The sequence below is a fragment of the Eubalaena glacialis genome, chromosome 11 (assembly GCF_028564815.1).
Source record: "Eubalaena glacialis isolate mEubGla1 chromosome 11, mEubGla1.1.hap2.+ XY, whole genome shotgun sequence".
Classification (NCBI taxonomy): domain Eukaryota; kingdom Metazoa; phylum Chordata; class Mammalia; order Artiodactyla; family Balaenidae; genus Eubalaena; species Eubalaena glacialis.
The window spans coordinates 114,530,033-114,548,092 of NC_083726.1; the positions used below are offsets into that span (position 1 = coordinate 114,530,033).

Genomic DNA, 18,060 nt, shown 5'->3' on the forward strand with positions numbered 1-18,060 from the left:
ACTTTATTGATGACTCAGTTTACTTGCCTAGTCCATGGTTTCTACAGTGCTGTACAAGTATTAAAGTTCTCCTGGGGCTTCCCTGGTGGCGCAGTGGTTGAGAATCTGCCTGCCAATGCAGGGGACACGGGTTCGAGCCCTGGTCTGGGAAGATCCCACATGCTGCGGAGCAACTAGGCCCGTGAGCCACAACTACTGAGCCTGCGCGTCTGGAGCCTGTGCTCCGCAACAAGAGAGGCCGCAACAGTGAGAGGCCCGCGCACCGTGATGAAGAGTGGCCCCCGCTCGCCGCCACTAGAGAAAGCCCTCGCACAGCAACGAAGACCCAACACAGCCAAAAAATTAAATAAATAAATAAATAAATAAATAGCGTTCCCTTTTAAAAAAAAAAAAAAAAGTTCTCCTAAATGCATCCCTTGAAATCGTCTCGTTTTGGAGGTACCAAAGATAGTATAAGATGACGACACTGAAACTGTATCCATTTTTTCCATCTCTGTCCTTTTTCTCGGCAAATAGCTGTGCACTTGGGGCAGAGTCGTTGTGAATGTACCTGGACAGCCTCTGGGAATTCAGTTGGTCTTGGTTTAGTATAGCATCATTCTGTTACCCACGACAAGGGTTTCATATTTGTGTTAAGGAAAAGTGATTAAACTGTCAGTAGGAGATACTGCTTTTTTTTTTTCCCCAAAGCCTATGATAGCAGATCAAGTGCCTTTCGCTAATAAACTGAGACAAATTCCCAGAGGGACCAGTCCTGGGCTTCAGAGGGATGTACGTCAGTGGGCGGTGCTTCCTTTTGTCCTAATAACACTTAAGGCCTTAGCTATCCATGACTGTTGCTGTTTTGATGCTGGGCAAAACAAAAAGGCTTATCAAATCACAGGATTTCAGAATAAGAAGGAATCTTAGAGATTTTATTTCATATGCGACTTAGGCCTACCCCCACTGGGTTCAGCAGTGAGTAACGTTTCTAGCACCCTGGCCTCAATTCCAGCGATGTTCATCGGTCTTCATATTAACCACACACTAGTGTAGCCGCTCTCTAAACCTCATTGTCAGTTGAAGCTACTCCGTCACCAAGAGGTAGTAAAGAGTAGTAGGAGGAGCACAGGCTTTGGAGACTCACAGATGTAGGTTTCGTCCTGCCTCTCACTAGAATTCCAGGCTCTAGCCTCTACCTCAACAATGGAGATCAAGCTACCTGCTTAAGCAGGGTGATTGTGAGGATTAAGAAAGAGAAAATCTAGTAGCGGGAGTATGTAAAGAATTCTTACAACTCAGCAATAAAAAACAACACAGAAAGTGGCCCAGGGATCCAAATAGGCATTTCTCCAAGAAAATATACAAACGGACAATAAGCACATGAAAAGATGCTCAACATTAGCTACTAAAGAAGTGGAATCAACAACGAGACACCACTTCACACCAACCAGGATGGCTAGAATAAGCAGGATAGTAGTGCCAGCAAGGGTGTGGAGAAGCTGGAAGCCTCATGTATTGCTGGTGGGATTGTAAAATGGTGCTGCCACTTTGGAATGCAGTCTAGCAGTTACCAAAAGTTAAACACGCACCAAACGGGAAAGGGTGAGGAGGGATAAATTAGGAGTTTGGGATTAACATATACACACTACTATATATAAAATAGATAACCGGGACTTCCCTGGTGGCGCAGTGGTTAAGAATCCGCCTGCCAATGCAGGGGACACAGGTTCGAGCCCTGGTCCGGGAAGATCCCACATGCCGCAGAGCAACTAAGCCCGTGCGCCACAACTACTGAGCCTGTGCTCTAGAGCCCGCAAGCCACAACTACTGAGCCCATGCACCACAACTACTGAGTCTGCGCTCTACGGCCCGCCAGCCACAACTACTCGTGAGCCTGTGTGCTACTACTGAAGCCCACGCACCCAGAGCCCGTGCTCCACAAGAGAAGCCACCGCAATGAGAAGCCCGCGCACCGCAACGAAGAGTAGCCCCCACTCACCGCAACTAGAGAAAGCCCACGTGCAGCAACAGACCCAACGCAGCCAGAAATAATAAATAAATAAATTTAAAAAAAATAAAATAGGTAACCAACAAGGACCTGTATAGCACAGGGAGCTGTACTCAATATCTTGTGATAACCTATAAGGGAAAAGAATCTGAAAAAGAATATATACATATTGTTACATATATATGTATGTATAACTGAATCACTGTGCTGTACACCCTGAAACTAACACAACACTGTAAATCAACTATACTTCAATAAAACAAAGTTAAACACAGAGTTACCATGTGATCCTTCACTTTGACTCCTTAGGTGTGCACCCAAGATAAATGAAAATACACATCCACAAAAATTGTACAAAGATGTTCAAAGCAGCATTATTCATAGTAGCTAAAAAGTGGAAACAACCCAAACGTCCATCCACTGGTGAACAGGTAAACAAAATGTCATTCATCCCGACAATTGAATATCATTCAGCCCTAGAAAGGAGTAAAGTCCTGACCCGTGCTGTATCGTGGGTGAGCCTGGAAAACATGATGCTCCGTGAAAGAAGCCACACACGAAAGGCCACATGTTTAATGATCCATATAAGTGAAACATCACAACAGGCAAATCCATAGAAAACAAAAGTAGTTCGTTCCCAAGGAGAGGGAGGAATGAGTAGTGACTGCTAATGGGTACAGGGTTTCTTTCAGGTGATGGTTTGCAAATCTGTGGATATATTAAAAGCCACTAAATTGCATACTTTAAAAGGGTGAATTTTGGACTTCCCTGCCGGTCCAGTGGTTAGTAGTCTACGCTTCCACTGCAGGAGGGCACAGGTTCAATCCCTGATTGGGGAACTAAGATTCCGCATGCTGCGTGGTGCAGCCAAAAAAAAAAAAAAAAAGGGTGAATTTTATGTGGGTTGTTTACCAATTTTTTTAAGTCTATGAAATGGCTTAGTTGTGTGCCTCGCATACAGTGGGCACTCAATTACAGTTAACTATTTTCTATATTTTGGCTTCAACTGACTTCCTATCAAGTTCCCACCATTGTCATTCAGATTCCAAGATGTATTTAATACCATTTATTCCTTCATACAGCATTTTATTTTTATGTGCTTTGTACATCCTAGAAATTGTGCTGGATCTTAAGTTTACAGAGAACACAAAAACAGTGTGTGTGCTCCAAAGGTTGGTGGGAAGATGAGCGCTGTGGGTGCAGAGGACAGAAAGCAGAAAAGGTGACTTAAATGAGGTAATGTTTGAGCTGAACTTAGAGGTGATCTTGGAGTCAGAGGACTGGGCATTTCAGGTAGAAAAAGAACATGTGCAAAGGCAGGGAGAATGGAAAGTTTGGGGAAGTAGGATACAGGATACAGAGTCCTAGAACATGGGGCATAAGAAATGGTATGAAATTTCACTTAACAGAATAATGTAAATCTGTTACGTATTTCAAGACCTTTGCAATAATTGAAAACATTTGGTTTTGCTTAAAAATGGAAAAAAAGACCCAATAACCAAAATCAGAAGCATCCTGGCAGTCTAGTGGTTAAGAATCCGCCCTTCCACTGCAGGGGGCATCGGTTCCATCCCTGATTAGGGAACTAAGATCCTTCATGCCGCATGGTAGGGCCAAAAAAAATTTTTGTTTTTAAAGATAATAAATAAAAATAAATTTAAAAAGAAGCATAGTGATATCAATTCATGCATGAAGAAAGAATCTGAAATGCAAACTCACTTTCTTAAAAATTAGGGGTGAGAGTAAGCATGATGCAATAATAAATCTATGAAATGTTTATTTCTTGGGAAATCTTTGTACTGTGAATCAGGGTAAGGCACAATCACTTAATACCAGGGCTTATTGCAGTATCTGCAGGAACCAAGCAAAGGATGGTCTCTTTTTTTTTTTAATATTTATTATTTATTTATTTGGTTGTGCCGGGTCTTAATTGCAGCCACCAGCTCCTTAGTTGTAGCACGTGGGCTCCTTAGATTCGGCAGGCAGGCTTCTTAGTTGTGGCTCCAGGGCTCCTTAGTTGAGGCATGCAAACTCTTAGTTGCGGCATGCATGTGGGATCTAATTCCCTGACCAGGGGTCGAACCCGGGCCCCCAGCACTGGGAGCGTGGAGTCTTATCCACTGTGCCACCAGGGAAGTCCCAAGGATGGTCTTTAGATCTTCAGAAAAGAGCCATTGGTGTCATCTGCTTTGCTTTTTAAAATTCCTCTTTACAGGAGTTGCTTAGGAATAAATCACTTTTTTGTCCATGAAATTTATGTGATTTTTCACAACATAAAATCGCCTCTGGCTATGTTATTTTTGGTCCAGTCTTATGATTCCTACTGCGTCTCCACCCACACCACACTAGGTTGGCTACCAAGATTCCCTGTAATATTTGCAACATAGCAGACTATGCTGTCACCACTCACGGTACATGAGAACAGAAGAAAGGAGATGGCTACAGCCCTGATCCAGAAGAGAAATTCAGGGCCTGAGCTAGAGGGAGACATCAGGAATAGAGAGGAGGGGACAGATCTGAGGAACATTCAGGAGTAGAAAGGACATCATTTCTTTGTGATGGATGTGAGTGTTAGGAAAGAGTTAAGGGTAGTTCTCTAACTCCAGAGTTTCTGGCTCGGGGAACCATGTGTACAGTGACACCATTAACTGAGATTTAGCAGTGGGTTTCCAGTAAATTTGAGAATAGGTATATGGAGGTCTGAAGAGAAGTTAGGATTAAAGATAGAGTTGGAGACTTATTAGCATAAAGAAGATAATTGAAATTGTGGATCCAAACTATGGATGTAGGTGAGGGGGAAATCTTAATGGTCAGAGAGATGGCTGGTAAGAAAGGAACGGTCTGAATAACGAGAAAACAGTGTTCTGGAAACCTAGGGGAACGAGAACTTCAAGAAGTGAGAGGTTGGCAGCACTGTCAAACACTGCAGAAAAATAAGCTAAATTAGAATTGCGATATTGGATTTGGTGATTTAGTAGCAGGTGAATTTAAAGCAATTCCAGTGAAGTGGAAACGGAAGTGGGCCTCTATTAGGCTGAGGAGTGAGACAAGGAGGAAGATGGGAAGTAGCTTTAGAGATTATAAGACCAAGGAAAGCAGTTTTCCTTGGTTTCAGGTTGGGGAAGACGTGATCACATTTATAGACTGAAAGGAAAAAGCCAGAGGACGGTACTGAGGACAGAGGGATGAGGGGGTGTTTGCGAAGGAAGAAGCTGCAGGAGGGTGAGAGCCGGTGCTGATGGAGGCCAATCAGAGCAGAGAAGCAGGTAACTGTGGAAGGGTGGCTGCCTCGTTTTTCATATAGAAAATAAAATCAAAGCCATCCACCGAAAGTGAGATGGGGCATTGATGTGACTGGAGCTTGAGAAGAGTGGCAAGACAGGAAAGAGTGATGAGGGGCAGGTGGTAGAATTGTTAAGAGTAGGTCTTGGCGAAGGACACGGAGCTGAGTTGACTGCCAATGGAAAAACGCCTCCGACTGTAGCAAGCCAGTCAGCTTCACGCACCCTCCCAGCTTCCCCAGTATAAGGGCACAGAGCCCCAAAAGGATGGGAATAGGCAGACCAGGCAATTCCCTGGTGGTCCAGTGGTTAGGACTCTGCACTTCCACTGTGGAGGCCTGGGTTCGATCCCTGGTCAGGGAACTAAGATCCTGCAAGCCGTGTGGCATAGCCAAAAATTTTAAAAAATAATAAGTAAAACATAAAGTGTTTGGACCTAGCTACTCAAAAAAAAAAAAAAAAAAAAAAGAGGGACTTCCCTGGTGGCACAGTGGATAAGACTCCGTGCTCCCAGTGCAAGGGGCCTGGGTTTGACCCCTGGTCAGGGAACTAGATCCCACATGCATGCCACAACTAAGAGTTTGCATGCCACAAATAAGGAGCCCTGGAGCCGCAACTAAGGAGGCTGCCTGCCGCAGCTAAGACACGACACAACCAAATAAATAAATAAATATTTTTTTAAAAAAAGGAATTGGCAGATCAGCAGAACAAAAGGTGGAGCTGGAGGGAGGCTTGGCTGCCAAGCGAGAGGAGAGGCTCAGCAAAGAAAGTGTTCGGAAAGGGTTTTTTTAAGTCTCGCTATGAAAACATTGCTTGATGGTTCTGAGCTGTGAAGTCTCCCGCTCCTGCACTGGCTAATAGCCTAGTTTCAAGTTAGCCCTACAAAACGCTGGTGTGGATACAGCCTGGACTTCTGGAGAATTACTTACCTCCTAAGGTGACAACACAGTACACCCACGTCACTGTGTATGGAAGCCCATGCGCCACAACTACTGAGCCTGCGCTCTAGAGCCCGTGAGCCACAACTACTGAAGCCTGTGCTCCTAGAGCCCGTGCTCTGCAACAAGAGAAGCCACCGCAATGAGAAGCCCCAGCACCGCAGCGAAGAGTAGCCCCCTCTCACTGCAACTAGAGAAAGCCCGCGCGCAGCAACGAAGACCCAACGCAGCCAGAAATAAGTAAATAAAATAAATAAATTTAAAAAAAAATCAACTGTGTTGTATTGACACAGGAACAGACCAGCCAATGGCAAGGAATATGAGGTTGAGAAATACACCCAATTTACATTGGAATTTGGGTTATAGAGGCATTTCAAGTTGGCATGCTAAATATTTCTTTTTATTTTAGACACATATTTATTATAAAATAATATGCTTGATACGTCAGCTTACCTCTACCTACCTACCTACCTATCTATCCATTTTAGGTAATTGTAGATTCGCACATGGTGGTAAGAAAGAACAGAGTGATCCCATGCACAGGATCCAGTCTCCCCCCATTCCATGTGGACGAGGTTAGTCTGCAGGTTTTGCATCTCAGTAACTCCAGATTGGATCACAATGTTGGGCCTTGTGCTGGTTTTGTGACATTTTCTTCTCCTTCTGGCTCCCAGTCGTCTCAGATCCACTAAGCACCTTAGTGTCTAGCAACGTCCGGGCTAATTTTAAATGAGCACAATTTTGATATTGCTCTGTTGACAGTTCCAGAGTCTCTTAATTGGCCACCTCAGCTTGACATTTGAACAGCGATCATTAAATATTAAATGACCTATATGGGAAAAGAATCTAAAAAAGAGTGGATATATGTATATGTATAACTGATTCACTTTGCTGTACAGCAGAAACTAACAGAACATTGTAAACTGACTATACTCCAATAAAAATTAATTAAAAAAATAAATATTAAATAGAGGGATCTAAAACCTGGATGAGCCTACTGTAGTAGTGCTGTCATGCAGATTGTTGTAAGATTTCCTTTGGCCCCCAAGCTCGGTGATACATCAAGATTGAACTGGTCTGTCCAGGATTCTTTTACTTAGAGCAACTGCCCACCACAGCCCTGCTTTTCTTGTGTCACTCCCCAGGCCCAGCCAGCACCTGATAAGCTTCTGCAGAAAATAGCTCTGCTCTCTGTGTGCAGATAGCTCTGTTCTCTTTCTCACTTCATGTCAAACCAACGAACACCATCCCCCCCAAAAACAACCTTGTAAAACTCTTCTTTCTCTATATGTTCTCTGCTTAAATCCTCTCTAATAACTTTGGGATTCTGAATGTCACCTCGGCTCAGTCTGACCCGACCCCTCTCAAAATTCATCCCTCCCCATCTCCTTGTGGTCAAAGCTGGTCCCCAGCCTCACCTCCCAAGTGCTGGCATTTGAGATGTGCCGCCCTCTCCCCACCTGCCCTGCCCCCGCCCTCTGCCCCTTCGAGCCCTGTTCTCGTCGGACTCCCGTGTCTGCTGGGCTGGCCCCCTCCTCACCTCTGACCCCTCTTCCGTGCATCCCATCCGTGTTGGTTCCCAGGGTTTGGACGGGCTCTCTTCACAGCCCCTCCCCCCCATGTGAGCTCCTGCTTTTCCACAACTCCAACTACTAATGGTGAGGATGTGGGATTTCTTCTGGAGGTCTCTGAAAGCAGGGGTAATTGCCCTTGAGAACAGTATGGAATTTAAGGGAAATCACACCTGGAAGAAATATATTCCACCTAGAAAGCCAAGATCACACTGGGGTTGGAAAATGGATAGCAAAGGACAGCTGACCAAGATGAGAAAAATAATTCAGAGACGGATTGGTTGTCCCTGAGGTCACCTTCTAAATACTCTGAAGGAAAACAGAGTGTGCCATGTCCCCTAGAAAGACCTGGGATGACAGAATAAAAGATTTTCCACACACGTCTCTCAGTGACCTGCACTGACAGCCCTCTTTGGACGGTAAGAAGTAAGAGGCCTGGCTGAAGAGCAGAATCTTTGTCAAGGCAGAAGAATTCTTCATCAGCTCTGAAAGCTTAGGAAGAACTCAGCGGGTCGTGTTCTCCAAAAGACGGGTCCTTACGCTGAACACCCTTCCCAATGGCCCTCTGTCACCACCACCTACACGTGGTGAATGTGGGGAGAACATGAGGGGCCAGGAAAACAGAGCCCGAGCCGCATCCCCTGACTCGTTGCACTGACTGTCTCGCTCCAAGTCCTGAGACGGGGCTGGCCTCCTTTCTCCGGAGCTTGGCCAGGGGAGAAGGCTCTATGTTAGGCGGTCCTCCTGAACGGACTGGAGATCAGTCTCCTGCCCTCAGCACTTTAGTACCGACCTGGAAGGAGACGGGAGCCTCGGCCCCTGCTGAGAGGGTCGGACCTCGCCCTTGTCCCCGCCCCAACCCTTCCCAGTCCCCACAAGCCTCAGTTAACGGGGTTTGCTGCCTGCAGAGGGCCCGGAGAGGAGAGCGATGATGTTGATCTTAACTTTCCCTCTCCAGGGCCAAGCTAAATTCCGGAGAACCACATACAGTGGGGATTTGTGTTTTCTTTTTTCCATCCCCAGTCCGGGTGGCGGCCCAGCTCAAAGAGTAGTCTGTTCTGGGGAAAAGACAGCGTCTGCCTCTCTCCCAAAGCAGCCCTGATCAAATCCCAAGCAGCCGGTCCTTAGATAACACAGCTGAGAAACCTGAAACCAACAGCTCAGCTCCCTCGGTGCCCAGCATCACTGTCTGGAACCCGAGTCGGGCCGCTGAGATGCTGCAGTGATTGAACGCTAAGTGGCGTGACCGGGGTTCTCGCACCAGGGTTCATAGCCTGGACCTATGAACTCAGACAAAGAAGGTTTTCAGAAAGTCTGTCTGGGGCTTGAGCACTTGAGTTGTTTCGTGGCACTCGGCACATGTCCCGGGCTTTGGGATCATCGTTCTTCCCCAGCAAAGCCATTAGGTAGGTTGACATTGCCCTGGCGATCCCTTGCGTGGGCTGCCTGCAGCGCCCCCGGCAGAGGAGTGGATTCAGTGGTATTTGAGGCAAGCGAAGGGACATCCCTGCTCCCGTTTCTGCTTTATTAGAGGAAGGCGTCCTTACATGAATGGGCTTTAAAAGAGGCGGAACCACCTATGAGCAGGGAGTAAGAACATGTTCCGTGAGTACGAAGTGTTTATGGAATGACTTCTGGGCTGGATGCTTCAGAAGCAGTACAGACTATAGAATGTAGGACAGATGTGGTCATCAACAAGCCCTGTTGGGGACAGGAGAAGCTGTGAAGTCAGGAGTGGGAGACGTACGTGAAAGAGTTTCTTTTTCCAGGATCAAAGAATAGAGGCAGGAAATCCAGCTTCGCTCAGAGGCCTGGAGACCTACAGCTTATTCAGCAAATGCCGAGAGAACACCCTCAGCGCTGCAGGAGGTGGTGCCAGAGAGCTAAGGCGTGAGAGAAAGCTGCCATCTGTGCAGCCCCCAAAGGGGAGTGTGTGGACACCTGTGTGTCTGTACTCGTGGGGACCCGGTCTGTGGGATGTGTCCTTGGGAGAAAAGAAGGAAACCCCAAGACTTCACTCAGAGGTACGGGCGCTGTGGACCGTGGGTCTGGAGCCACGGTTAAGTCACACAGCTTCTAGACATCATACGTTTACTCAGAACCATGGGTCGTCATCCTCAGCTTCAGTGCAAAGCTCCTCGCCAGTATCTGTAGTAGCAGACTGGAAGATGCAGACAGGAGAGACCATCTTCCCAGAGAAGGTGAGAGAATATCTTTCCACTGCGTTTAGTGTCAGAGCGACAGGAGGCGGAGCTTCAGGGAGAGCTGATTTAGCTTCTGTTTCAGCACCAACGAATGAGCAACCAAGATTACTGTTCACCCTTTCTCCTTGTAGGTTTCCCAGCAACCAAGCAAACCTGAGTGGAGGGAAATAATCGGTATTACTCAGGTGAAAACTGCACAAGTCAAAGCTAGTTTTTCAACTTGCATAATTGTCTGTTGACTTGCTGGGGAATCCTCTTCCCTGGGGGCAGAATGCTGGAAGAGAGCTTGTACTGGTTTGGAGGCAATCACAGTGAAGGCTGGAAAGGGAAGCCAGACCCAGCCATAGATGCCAAAAAAGCTTCAAAGCGTATAGTTCTGGTCTGGGTCACGCCTCGAGTTTGAGGACTGCATTCAAGACTCATTTGCTTGGGAGGGAGATGAAGGTATACGCTCTCAGTATGTGAACTGCCTGGGATCTTTCCCAGCCAATGAGCTTTGTTCTGACCCTTCAGCACAACATCTCTGCCCTCTTCCTCTGGTTCCCTTGACTCTCTGTGATGTAGTCTTGCACAGATCCTTCTACAGGGATGGTAAATATTCATCTGTTTCCCAGTCCAGTATGCAAAATGATTTAGGACCACAGATGGTGGAGCTAAGGCTAGGGGCTTGGCCTGGGCTCATACAATTCTTTCTATCAGCCAGACAGAAGGGCTCAACTGCATTGGAAATCAGGAGAAGTAGCCAATAAGAAGCATTCAGTGAGGGTCTCCACCTTCTCCTGGGGTTGACCTCTGCAGTAGCAAACTCTGCAGAAAGATTTGTGAAAGATGGACTCGTGGAGGAAAGGGACAGGAAAAAAAGACGTCTTTAGTAAAGAGCCACCCAGGCAGCATGGATGAGGGTGGGGAGGAGAGGATGAGAAGAATGATGATGTGGCCGAGCGGGTTACGGACGTGCTGAGAGTGAGCTCACAGTTTCCAGGGTGAATATATTTCTCCAGGGTAGCAATATGTGCAAAGGGAGAAACCAAAAAATACCAGGTCTGAACTTCGAAAGCCTGAGTTTGAGTCCCATGTGAGATAGGGTTACCTACATCGCGCCTTGAGTAAGTTATTTATCGTCTCTGAGCCCATTTCCTACGTGCAAAATGGAATCAGAGAAACCTACAGCTTTGGGTATGGATGAGTTACATGAGTTGACTGTGGCCCTTGGGGATCACTTCAGCACTGTTCATTTCTCTCTCAGGATTTCTCTCAAAGGATCTCAAGGCTCTGTGTCTCAGTCGAAGACACTGGCTTAGTGATGGCCCAGAGCTCCTCACTGATTTATCATTGGAATTTCCAACCAAGGTATCTCCGTGAAATACATTTGAATAGCAGGGAAGCTCCCGTAGTAAAAGAGAAGAGGAGGGTGAGGGTCTGTGTGGGTAGAAAGCAATATGGAGGGTGGGGCGGGAGAGGGAGGACTCTCTGGGTGCAATGGGAAGAGCGCCAGAGGCTTAAGATCTGGTTTCAGTCCTGATTCCATCACCACTTACTGGTCATGTGAACTTGGTGCAGGTCACCTTCAAGAAACCGAAGCTTACTTGTGAAGTCTGTCTGTAAAATGGAGAATATCTCCCCTGTTAGTCTCCTGTGATGGTGAGAAATAAAACACACGTGCTGTAAGCTCAAAGGTGCTGCATTACTATCATTATTATTCTTTTGGCCACGCCGCATGGCTTGTGGGATCTTAGTTCCTCGACCAGGGATCGAACCTAGGCCCTCGGCAGTGAGAGAGCAGAGTCCTAACCGCTGGACTACCAGGGAATTCCGCAAAGGTGCTGCATTATAACGTAGACATCAGGTTTTAGGAAAGGGGAAGGGTAGCGCTGGGGTTACAGGATTTGGTATATTCTGACATCCCTATAGTCTAGAGTAAGAATTGCTCTGGATACAAGAGTTCTGCTAACATACCTACAGGTCACTGGACACCCCTCCCTTTTACAAATCAGAATTTTCTGCTCCCTGTGCTAGCCTTGGCCCATTTTAGAAAGCTTAGGTTGACTTCTCTCAGAAAGCCTCTGTAATTTGGGAGAAGAACCTTTGTGGTTTGGCTGGACTCTGACATCCTTGCCAAGCCAAAGACAGAGTCTGTCCCATCAATACTACAGGTGACATGCTGGAACTTATTTTCTCCTTTCAGGTACAGTTTGTGTGATATGGCCCTGGGCCATTCAGGGCAGGTGCCAGGGCTGAAGTGGAAGAGTGAAAGGATGGAGAAAATCATCAGAAGAACCAGTGAGCATCCAGTTAAATTGACACGACGATGAGCAGACCTCGGTGGCAATATTATGCCACCAAAAATTGTCACCACAAATACCTCTGGATCTGAGGGAGGATGACAGCAAGCTCAACTGACTGAGAAAGGAATTTGGCTCTCAAAGTCCAGATCCTTTCCTGCTGTGATGTCACTAGGAGTCGAAAAGGGATTCGGAGCAAGTGGTCTGAAATCAGGGTCTGATGTGAGGCAACCACAGCAGGAAAGAGAACAGAAGAGGGACGGAGAGTCCCAGGAGTCTCCTGGCCTCCTCACCCCTCCCCACCCCTGTGCCCTCTCACCATAAGCAGGAAAGTAACCATCTGTTCAAGGTATAAGAACAGAGGAGGAGTGAGAAAAGGAGGGCACAGAACTGAGAGGTGCAGACTGATCTCTTTCCTTTTCTGAATTTCTTTGGAATTCACTATTTGGACCAGAAACTCTACCTTTAAAGTGTCACTTTTCTTTTTTAGTGGAATATCTTTTTCCTCAACTAGATGGCATGCTCCATGTTTTATATCTCTCCCAGTTCCCACATAATAAACACTTCAAGGGTCTGGTCGATTGAAGTGGTTGCATACTTCTCCCCAGAGGACCAGTCTTTAAGGAGAGAATCGTGGGGCTGCCACCAATTTTCATACAAAGTCCTGAAAGTGATTCAGCCTAATGTCCAGGGTGGTTGCCCCCAATGAGAGAGAGAGACTCCACGTGCAGGGGCCCTGGTCACCTCCCACCTGCCTTGGCCAAGCTTGTACCCTCTGGCCGCTCCTGTCTTGGTCTTTTGGAGAGAAAGAAGGGGTGGGAAGTGCACACAGCTGTGGTCTGGACCTTCACAGAGACATTTCCCTGGGGCTATTAGTAGAGAATTGTCCTTCAGATTCACCTTTTGCTGAAGAACTACACTGAGAATTCTGGGGGACGTTCCCTCCTGGGGCTACCTCCCTCCTCAAAGGGTACCAAGTGACAAACGGACGCTGTGCTGCATCCTGAGGATGCACAGTTCTCTCCCTTTTTTTTAAAAATTAATTTTTATTGGAGTAGAGTTGCTTTATAATGTTGTGTTAGTTTCTACTGTACAACAAAGTGAATCACCTATTCGTACACGTATATCCCCTCTTTTTTTGGATTTCCTTCCCATTTAGGTCACCACAGAGCATTGAGTAGAGCTTCCTGTGCTATACAGTCAGTTCTCATTAGTTATCTATTTTATACATAGTATCAATAGTGTATATAGGTCAATCCCAATCTCTCAATTCATCCCCCACCCCCCGCCCGACTTCCCCCTTGGTATCCATACGTTTGTTTGTTTGTTCTCTACGTCTGTCTCTATTTCTGCTTTGCAAATAAGATCATCTATGCCATTTCTCTACATTCCACATATATGCATTAATATATGGTATTTGTTTTTCAGTTCTCACTTTTGAAGCCTTACAGGGAAGTTGGGAGACTATCCTCAAACTCAAAGTGAGTGTGTACCTACCAGTGGGTGGTACACATCAGGCTGCCAGTTGTGCTAAAGCTCCAAGGAGGATGGGGTTGCTCAGCACTGGACGGGTCCAAGAAAGCTTCATAGACCTGAAAGGGACCTTGGAGGAGGGGTCAGACCTGACCAACTGGACCAACTGGAAAGGAAAATGTGTTGGAGGGGGTGAATAAACTCATTTTAGCTGGAGCAGCTTTCACATGGCCACGTAAAGTTGGAAAAGGTTTCGGAAGGTCTTGAATGCCAGATTTACAGTTTGCACTTTAATCAGTAAGCACATTTTCGAGCAGGTGTGTGGATGCGTAGAGGATTTTACAAAGATGATCTGGTGGTAGTGGAGAAGATGGGGGGGTGGCAGGTGGGGAGCCTGGAGTTGGGGGGCTAATTAGAAAAGTTCCAAGAGTCCAGTAGGGCCTATGGGATGGTTGGACATCCAGCTACAGTGGTAGCAGAGGAAAGGGGAAACCACTCAGTTATGTGAACGGCTGTGTTTCAACAGTATTTGAATGTTGTTCATTTGGCTTTAAAATGCCCGGGAATGCTTTTGACCCCCTGCTTTCTCCATAGTCTCCTGAGCATTGTCCCCAGGAGAAAAAGCAAAAAAGAAAACTGCAGTGTTCCCCGATGAATGACCTTAGGCAGTCCACTGTGCTCCTCTGGACCTTAATTCTCTCACTTAAATCAGGTAATAATGTTTTACCTGCCTGAAGGCAGAGAACTGGAATTCAGAATATCTTGATGAACTTTTTTAACTCTAGGAGTGAGTTTGTGTTTTTGTTGTTGTCGTTTTGTTGGTTTCTTTTCTGATTTGTAATTTTTCCTCAGAACCCTCCAACATCCATTCTCCCCCCAGGCTCTGTCATCCTCGTCTGGGAGCAACTACTTGGGTTCACCCTGGGGGCCGTATAACTTTCTCAGGGTCTCTTGGAGATGTGGTTGGGAGAGGAGACCGCGGCTGAACTGAGGCGCCACGGCTCCCCAGCTCCGATGTCTACTCTACGGCAGGAGTAGGGTCGCTGCGGGCCACGAAACGCCCCAAGCCGCAGCCTCCCCAACACTACCCCCGCCCCGCGCCCCGCGTCTACAAAGCTTCGACCTCACTCGTGCTCGGGGAGCAGAGTGCAGATCATACCTGCCCGACGCACCCGCGTCTGGCGGAGGCGCCGGGGAGTGACCAGCGAGGCCCGAGCGGCCGTCGCCCTCCCGGCTCCGCGCGGGGGCGGGGCCCACCTGTGCCGCGGGGGCGGGGCCGGGCCGGGGGCGGGGCAGGTGGGCGGCGGGCGGAGGCGCGGGCGGCGCGGGCGGCGCGGGAGGGGGCGGGGCGCGGCGCGGGGCGGGGCGGCGCACCTGGGCAGCCTCCTCGTGGGCAGCCCGAGAGCGGGCGGCGAGCGAGGAGCGGCGGGGCGGCCGGCAGCGAGCCCGCGTCCGGGTGTGGGCAGGAGCCGGCGGGGCCTCAGGAGGAGCATGAGCCGGCGCCCCGCGGCGGGGCGGCCGGGGCGGGCGGCCGGGGCGCGGCGCTGAGAGACGCCGGGGCCGGGCCGGGGCCGGGGGCGCGGCGCCATGGGGGGCCCCCGGGCCGCGCGGCTGCTGCTGCTCCTGCGCCCGGTCAAGCTGCTGCGGAGGCGCTTCCGGCTGCTGCTGCTGCTCGCCGTGGTGTCCGTGGGGCTCTGGACTCTTTATCTGGAACTGGCGGCGTCGGCCCAGGTCGGCGGGAACCCCCTGAACCGGAGTGAGTAGCGCCGGGGCCGCGGCAGGCGCGCAGCAGGGAGGGGGCAGGGCCGGCGGCTCCCGCGTCGGGGGGACCCGCCCCCCATCTCAGACCCGGTCTCCACCTCGCTGGGTCTCCAGGTGCCGGGCGCCCCGCGGGAGGGAAGCCGGGGGAGCCTCGGGGCCACCCCTGGCCGCGCTGGGCTCGCAGACCCGGTGCCAGAGAAACGCGTCCACGCGGGCTGAGGTCCGTGTCTGGGGCGCCCTCGGCCGCCTCCACCAGGCCGCTCGCTCCGGTCTGCGCGGCCCAAACTTTGCTACCCGCCTTCTCCGTGGCTCGCTCCGTTTGCTCCCCTGCGGCGTTTTCGGGGGGGGGGTCCTTTATTTTAATGATACCGCCGTGAGCCACTCGCCTCCTCCTCTTCCCACAGGCCACTCCCCTCCCAGCCCCTTCCTCTTCCTCCTCCTCCAAGTCTCCCATCTCCCTCGAGCGGTCCCCTCTCCTGGTCCTAGCCACCCCCCCCCCACCGGGTTGTCTGCAGCCCCCCTCGGGAACCCTGCGGAATGAGCTGAACCCCCCGACCCTGCTCAGGGCAGCTCAGTGGACCGGGCAGTGGGTAGATTCCTGCTTCTCTTTTTCCACGGAGCCAGAGCCACTTCATTTTTCTGTGCCTCAGTTTCCTCCCAGGAAAACGGAGGGGATGCTCTCTTTCTCTTTTTACTTCAACAGGCATGCCTGTCCGAGGTGATTTTCAGTTTACTACTGACGGAGTGAAGTAAAACCTCCAAAGTGTCAGGCACTGTGTAAAAAGTCGCTGCAATAGTTGGAAAAAAGAGAAACTCCCAGAACTACTAGGTGCCCTTCCCAAGCCTGAAGGGTGGAGGCTTATAATTCCAGACAACGTATGGAATTATAAACATTCTCCCTTTCAGGAAACCTAAGGGATGACTGATGAAACTCTGGTGAGAAGATGCTCTAAGTTCTTGTGTCAGCTGTTCCTGCCCAGGGCTGGGTGTGGTGCTTTGCCTCCTCTTGTGGCCAAAGACAGGGAATTACTAGGGTCAGTAGTTGAGCTGGTTCAGGACAGAGATGGGTATTTATGGCAGAACCTCTCACTCTGTGGCTGCTGAAATATTTCTGGCTGTGTGTTAGGAGACTGGGCTTCCATTCCTGGTTCTGACGCTAACTAGTTGGGAAATCCAGGCGCAAATGGCAGCATCTCAGGTAAAAGGAGGGAGTTGGTCCCTTTCAATGTGGACACTACGATTGTGTGATCTCCCCGCCTGAGCATTTCCAGGGTCAGGCAGCCCAGCACACCATGAGGAAGGGTCTTCCCAAGTCAGGTCCACAGGTCTCAAGTAGGAGAGTTCTTCTTCCTTCTGAAGACCAATCTGCCTTCCCTCAGCTCCCCAAGCCTTGCTCGCTCCTCTGAAAGACAGAGTGTATCTACTCTTCCATACCATGGACACTCAGAGGGTCCCACGTGGATGAGCCCAGGTGGAGTGTGGGTGGGTGGGAGGCCCTGGGAGGGATCTCCCTTCTCTCCTCCTTGGCCACCATCTTGTTAACCTGGTAGCCAGTGGAGTCCTCTGCACAGATTAAAACCAGAGAGGAGGGACTTCCCTGGCGGTCCAGTGGTTAGGACTCCACGTTTCCACTGCAAGGGGCACGGGTTCCATTCGTGGTCAGGGAACTAAGATCCCGCATGCTGCGGCATGGCCAAAAAAAAAAAACAAACAAACCCAGAGAGCAAAGCAGTTGCTTTGTGACCCTGAAATGAATGGCCTCCCATCCGCCTCCCTCACCCCCCAACACATACTTTTCCTTTACCCCAAGTGAGCTTTCTCCTCAGAGACCGGAAGCAGTTTATCATCTCACACCTGGCTCCCAACCTCTGTCTCCTGTTGGCTGTCTCATCCTTAGCCATCAATTCCTGGGTCAGTTTCTTTTCCCTTCTAGATGAATCTTTTCACTTTCTGACTGGGTTTCCTTATTCTTTGTTTCCTTTTCCAAACTGACCCTTCTCCAGAAGAGTGTTCTCAGCTTCCTAGTCCAGAATTGGCTTTCCGTTTCCCTAACTGTTGTTTTTAACGGGGGTCCAAGCCTGGGCACTGATGGATCCCTCGTATCCTCTTCTCAGCCTCCTAGAACCCTGAAGCCCACCTGCTGTCAGGGTGGCTTGTCATGCCGGGCTGTCCCATCGTATTCTACTCTTTCCTTGATTTCCTTTTGGAATGAGATTTAGACAGTGGCTGTGCTTTCTGGCTCCTGGTCCCCCATCCTTTGTTTTTAAGAAGCTCAGACATCATGCATCAAAGTCCTGTCTTGTCTTATAGGTCTTAGTCCCAGCCATTCCTCTGGAGGGAGAGTGGGGAAGGAGGGATTAGAAAGCAGAGCGGTAAGAAGAGGGTTGCTAGCCTTCCCTCCCATACACCCTGGCATACAGCAGCAACCAGAGCCCCAGCTTGGCTCTGCTTCCCAGCAAGCCACCCTGCCTCTCTCTAGCAGCCCCTGCCAGCTCACTCCATCACCAGCCTTCCTGTCATCTGTAAGGCCAGCCTCCGTTACCAAGAACCGTTCATTTGC

At 49.3% G+C, this 18,060-nt stretch overlaps 1 protein-coding gene across 5 annotated transcripts in view; it reads left to right on the forward strand.

The window, feature by feature from the left end:
- Positions 1-15,307: 15,307 nt before the first annotated feature.
- B4GALNT3 (beta-1,4-N-acetyl-galactosaminyltransferase 3) overlaps positions 15,308-18,060 on the forward strand; it is a 92,336-nt gene continuing 89,583 nt past the window's right edge. For all 5 annotated transcript variants that reach the window (XM_061205973.1, XM_061205977.1, XM_061205974.1 and 2 more), the window contains exon 1: positions 15,308-15,495. In XM_061205973.1, the coding sequence (XP_061061956.1) occupies positions 15,327-15,495 (169 nt within the window). In that variant the 5' untranslated portion in view covers positions 15,308-15,326. The remainder of the gene's footprint in view (positions 15,496-18,060) is intronic.